Here is a 6154-nt window from a genome sequence, read left to right on the forward strand (position 1 = left end):
TTAGTTGGTGTCCATCATGGCTCGATAAGCATCCAGCTGTGCGTCCAACTCCTCTGCAGTAAGCTGCTGCTTCGAGTTGCTGCTGGCCCCTCTACCTCCTCCCCTGTAGCCTCCACGTGTCCATCTCCTGGTGCCTCCACCGCCAAAACCTCTAGAGCCAGGGTTTCCTGTCATGCCCCTTCTGTTCATGCTTTGTGCAGGTCTTCCTTGCATACCAAACTGTGAGGTGACAAGCCGGATCTTCATAGGGCGGCCATCCAGAGGGACATCATTGTACTGTTTCATAGCCTTCAGTGCATCTGCTTTGCGTTCGAAGTGCACATCTGCTTTGCCCAAACTTTGTCCAGAGCGATCATAGCGCACAGAGGCTTTTTTCAACCTCCCAAATTCAGCAAAGAGTTCCTGAATATCATCATCAGACACTCGGAAATCCAGGTTTGACACAAGCAGCTTCCCACTGGTCTCCTCGCAGGCTCCACCCCTGAAGCCACTGTGGAATGGACCATGCTGCCACTTGTCCTGAAGTTGATTCACTCTGCTGTATGGTGCCAGCAGGTTCCTCCTGCTGTGGGCGAAGGCACGCCAGTTCCTCCTAGGCCAGCAGCCGGGTTTTACCCCTGTGGTGGACTGCACTGCTTCCCGGCCACCCTGGGATCCAGCTCTTCCCCTACCCCGGCCTCTGCCCAGGGCCTGGCCCCGACCCTGACCCCAGCCCTGGCCCAATCCCTGGCCAAGGCCCCATGCTAGAGCTCCTTGCTGACTATGGTTCAGCTTGATGATGTCATCCAAAGACATGTCCAATTTGTCTACCATAATGAGCACAGGTTCGGGCCTCAGATCCAGGGTACCTGGATTGAAAACAAAATTTTAAACTTGTCTTAACCACTCCTGGGCATATACGCAGAGGATTCCCCAGCATGTAATAAGGATACATGCTCCACTATGTTCATAGGAGCCCTATTTATAAGAGCCAGAAGCTGGAAAGAACCTAGGTATCCCTCAACAGAAGAATGGATGCAAAAAATGTGGTATATATACACAATGGAGTACTATACAGCCATTAGAAACAATGAATTCATGAAATTCTTAGGCAAATGGATGGAGCTGGAGAACATCATACTAAGTGAGGTAACCCAGTCTCAAAAGATCAATCATGGTCTAAACTCAGTAATAAGTGGATATTAATCTAGAAACCTGGAATACCCAAAACATAACCCACACATCAAATGAGGTACAAGAAGAACAGAGGAGTGGCCCCTTGTTCTGGAAAGACTCAGTGTAGCAGTATAGGGCAAAACCAGAACAGGGAATTGGGAAAGGGTAGGTGGGAGATCAGAGGGAGGGAAGGGGGCTTATGGGACTTTTGGTGAGTGCTGGGAGAGAGAAGAGAAAATCATTTGAAATGTAAATAAAAAATACATCAAATAAAAAATAACTAAAAAAAAAAAAAACAAAAACCATACACCCGTAGTTTCAACACATTGTATCATTAAGCAATAGGGAAGGGTTCCTGAGAACTTGATTAGGAAAAACAAGTATTTTGAACTTGAACAGTATGTACCAACAAAGGCTTGAATTTAACCCATATGGATAGAAGTATCTTCTCCTCTCTGTTTTGCAAATGATAGAACTGGTTACATACAATTCTGATCTACTCAGAATGATTCCTATGTGTCTAATAACACCGCAATTTCTAAAAAACATTGGAAACATTTCAACATACAAACCTAAAGAGCTGAGCACAGTCTCTTGTTCCTAACGTCCGAGGATACAATTCACCCAGAGAAGTCTTCTGACCTCTACCCAACTGCTGTCGAAACACACTACCATGGAGACACTCTTGGAGCCCTCCTAGAAGGATGTTAAGAAGGAGAATTAAAAGTATAGATATTATATTAAAAGAAGGAAGGGGCTTAGTGTTTAAGGCATTAGGCTGAGCAATCAATTCCTTTGGAATGAAACTCACTGGGTCCCAGTCTAAGATTCATCTCAATGTCCTTAAGAGTAGAGACAGAGAACATTTGTTTGTTTGTTTCTTTTGGTTACCTTTAAGACCTAGTCAGACTATGTAGCCTAGAACTTCACACATAGCCCAGGCTGGCCTCAGAATCGAGGATTTCCTTGCCTCCCTCTCCTGAGTAGTGAGATAAAACCCATGGGCCTCTATGCCCAGCTCAAAGAAATATTTTTGAGGGAAACATTTTTCTTCTAAATCTTTGAAATGAAAACCATCCTCACTCTATTAGTCAACATTCTCTAGAGAAGCAGAAGGAACAGTAAGTATCTCTACATACAGAAAGGGGATTTATTTGCATGACTTACAAGCTGTGGTCCCTCTATTTCAATGGATGACTGTGAATGGAAAGTTCGTGACTCCAGAATCCACTCAGTCCACAGGGCTGGAGGTCTCAACTGGTCTTCAGAAGAGATGCTGGGATCCCAGGGAAGGAATGGACTTGCTAGCAAGGTGAGAGCAAGCAGGCAAAGAGCAAAATCTCCTCCTCACTTGCCTTTATGTAGGCTTCCACAAGAAGGTGTGGCCCAGCTTAGATTCAGTCTAACCTGCTTGACCCTGATTGAATTGGCTGAGGCCAGATTCAGATTAAAGGTGTGTGTGTGTGTGCCTGCCTCAAGATTTGGATAACAAGTAGATCTCCCCATGATACATTAAGCCAAAATCCCAAACAGAGGTGTCCTCTGTTTTTAGATGTTTCAATAAATCCAGATGCAATCACATTGATTACAGCTGTTTGTAAATCAGAGTAGTGATCTGTTTGTTTTCAGAGATGGGGTGAGGCTTTCTTTCTGGTCTCAAACTTCTGGGTTAAGAGTTTATTAGACTGTCTTTGCTCCTCAAATGTTGTCTGTTTGTTCTGTGTTTGAGACTGTCTTTACTGTGTAACCCAGCTTCTGTTGAACTCACTGGTAGACCAGGTTGGTGAGGATCTCTCAGAGATACCCATGAGATAGTGGAATTAAATGTGTGTGTCACCTCACCCAAGCAGTAACCCTCAGAGGAGTTGGGAATATGGGCACTCAGCATGATATTTGGCTAAGGTAAAAATTTCACCTTTTAAAATTTTTGTTTTTCAGGGCTTGCTTTCTTTCTTACTTTCCCTGTCTGTCTCTCCTCCTAATTCTTGCTTTCTTTCTTTCTTTCTTCTTCTTTTTTGTTTTTTGTTTTTTGTTTTTTGTTTTTTGTTTTTTGTTTTTTTTTTTTTTTTGAGACAGAGTTTCTCTGTATAGCCCTGGCTATCCTGGAAGTCACTCTGTTGACCAGGCTGGCCTTGAACTCAGAGATCTGCCTGCCTCTGCCTCCCAAGTGCTGGGATTAAAGGCATGAGCCACCACTGCCAGGCTTTTTCCTTTCCTTTCCTTTTCTTTTTGTTTTCACCTGATGGGTAAGAGAAAAACAAAGAATGATACAAAATGCTGAGCCTGATATTTATAATTATTCTATCAGTTTTGAAGAAGAGTACCTATAAGTTACTCTTTTTCTGAGATGAATGTTTTTCAAAATCATCACAGCCAATAAAACAGAATATTACCCTCACATAATGTCTGTGCAACCCTCCAACCAGAACCACTGTTCATTGAAGGTGTTGCTGAATGACTTCATGTATAGACCATGTAAATACACACACCATTTCTTACATGAATGTAACCTGTTGCCTGTGGCCTAAGAATGATGACAATCACTCATGTCAAATAGCTTTGGCGTTGCTTGAAGTCTGTATCCAAGCAATTGGCCTACAATTCCTTCCTTGGTGCAATAGAACTGTCAACTCTTAGCATACTTACTATGGAGGTCAAACCCTGTGGTGATGTGAGGATCATTGAAGGACAGCTTTGCTACAGTTAACTCCAGTGGCTAAACATAGTTCTCATTTTGTGTGCGTGGTATAGTAAGAGACAGGATTTTAAGCTCTACTAAAATCAAATCAAACAAAAGACTTTAACTATTTATTAAGATTTTTATCTATTTATCTATCTATTAATGGACTTTATTAATTGTAGTAGTTGCATGGAAGTCTATAATGTGGAAATATACTTATTACTCATGAGCTATTAGCAACTTTTTGCTGTTATAAAAGTAAATCCATTAGTATATGAATGCACCTTTTGTGTACTCGATGAATTTTTAACGTGGGTGGTCAAAGGGAAGATATACTCATAAATAAGATAGGTAAATATTAGGTATGAGAGTGAATATCAATTCATATTCTGTGGGGTCTGACAGTCTACTTTGTATGGACCTTCACCAGCACCATGGATGTTGTGTATTTCTTCTAACTTGTCAAACTGATGAGGAGTAAAACAAGATAAACTCTGTCTTTCTTGAAAAATAAAACTATAGCTTATCACAAAGTCTTGATTTCTAGTGGGAAAGTTAGACTGTAACAAGGACCCAATCACTGTAACATGACAATTCTGCCCTGTAATAAATTCCAAGCAGCACTCTGTTTTGAAAGTTAAATTTAAATTTTTGTTACATGTAGACTCATTGGGCTATCCTGCACTCTGGGTGTGGTATTATTGTGATAGGAGGCTTGTTTTTGTTTTCTTTTTATTTGTGTGTTTTTGAGACAGAGACTCTGACTGTCCTGGGACTTGCTATGTGGACCAGGATGGCTTCAAACTCCGAGAAAATTCCATATCATCCCTGGGTATTTTGATCCATGACTTGATTTGTAAAAAATGTACTGTGTTTCAGTAGGAGCCATTTTTTCCTGCTTCTAGCTGCTCACTGGCCAGGTCAAGATAGAGAGACCATGTACACTGTGATCATCACAGATGTAACACCCATCTGATGACTCCAGGTTTCAATGTCATATTCTGGAAAACAAAAGAAAGGAAAGGAAAGTTAAAGAAAAGACAAGAAAAGAAAAGAAAAGAAAAGTAAAGAAAAGAAAACAAAGGAAAAGAAAAGGGTGTGTCTGGAAATTCACACCTTTAATCCCTCCACTTGGAGAACAGATATAAGAGGATCTCTGCCAGTTAGAGGGTAGCATGCTTTAAGGAGTGAGTTCAAGGACAGCCAGGTTACAAAACAAAACAAAATGAAACAAAACGAAAAACCACCAACCCACCAACCCAAACATCTCTGCCCCAAAGGGAAAGTTCTTGGGAGTCAAGTTGAGCAAACACAGATTCAATGTCTGTTAAACATTTTGGGGGATAGGGCAACCAGGTGAACAGTGTATAGCTATATTAATTTGAACAACAAATTCTAGATTGTTTTCTAGAATGTTGTGTGAATGAGCCCTTGTATTACAATAATTTGTCATTAAGGATTTGTTATTATTTTATGACCCTACAATACTTGCTTTTTTTTCTACACACATTTCTATTTTATTGTGGCAAAGGGGAGAATGACATCTTCTCCCCAAGAGTAACCAGTACAATTTATCTCCAAAATCACCAAGGGACTAAACCATCAATAAAGGGGCACACATAGTTCCAGCCAAAAATGTGGCAGAGGAAGGCCTTGTTGGGCATCAGTGGGAGGAATGGTCCTTGGTCAGGTAAAGGCTCAACAGAGGTCCCAACAAAGGGAAACTCAAGGGGGAGGCAGGAGTGTGTTGGGTGGAACAGACTGTACATGGAGGCAGGGGAAGGAGTAGGGGCAGTGGTTGGTGGTCTGATGGGAGGGGGAATATCAAGAAAGGACTTACCTTACTAACTTGGATGTATGGCAAGGAGGGGAAAATCCAAGAGGAACTGGGGGAAGGGAATGAGTATGATCAGACTATACGACAAAATTATCAAAGGAGTTTTTAATCATATTATGTATATTTATTCTTTACTTTCAGCACATGCTTTGAATTGAAAGCCTACTTTATATGTCTACATACCCAGAATAATATAAAGATTTCTTAGGGAGCTGACTCTAGCACCTCCCTACATTAAAAAAAATTGATCCCCTAAAAAAACATAGTTTAAAACAGTTTTGTGTCAGAAAAAAAAATTAAAAAGAACAAAGTAAAACATGGCGTGAGTTTTTAGATTTTATTTCAAAACAGATAAAAAGGAAGAAATAAAAGGAGGCAAAACACTAATCCACCGTGGCCTGCACAGTTCAGGTGGCAACCCTCCCCCTGGACATCACAGATGAGGCTTCCGGGTCCTGTTACTTGTGAGGTCTCTTGGTTGT

The 6154-nt window shown here is 41.3% G+C and overlaps 1 protein-coding gene across 3 annotated transcripts; it reads right to left on the minus strand.

Annotated features, from left to right (window-relative positions):
- On the minus strand, window positions 1-813 carry LOC127682374 (THO complex subunit 4-like). Of its 3 annotated transcripts, none has more exons than XM_052178743.1 (2): window positions 762-813; window positions 1-617 (listed from the first exon to the last, which is right to left on the minus strand). In XM_052178743.1, exons 1-2 carry the CDS (start codon window positions 811-813, stop codon window positions 1-3), a joined length of 669 nt encoding a protein of 222 aa, XP_052034703.1. The 3 variants fall into 3 exon arrangements, with proteins under 3 accessions (XP_052034703.1, XP_052034702.1, XP_052034701.1); XM_052178742.1 differs by having other exon boundaries at window positions 1-690; window positions 751-813; XM_052178741.1 differs by having other exon boundaries at window positions 1-813.
- Window positions 814-6154: the final 5341 nt, after the last annotated feature.

This window comes from Apodemus sylvaticus, chromosome 4 (assembly GCF_947179515.1).
Source record: "Apodemus sylvaticus chromosome 4, mApoSyl1.1, whole genome shotgun sequence".
Taxonomy (NCBI): Eukaryota; Metazoa; Chordata; class Mammalia; order Rodentia; family Muridae; genus Apodemus; species Apodemus sylvaticus.

What these genes read in the sequence shown, in the direction of transcription:
- LOC127682374 (XM_052178741.1), bottom strand. Translation starts at nt 813, where the DNA reads ATGGTAGACAAATTGGACATGTCTTTGGATGACATCATCAAGCTGAAC.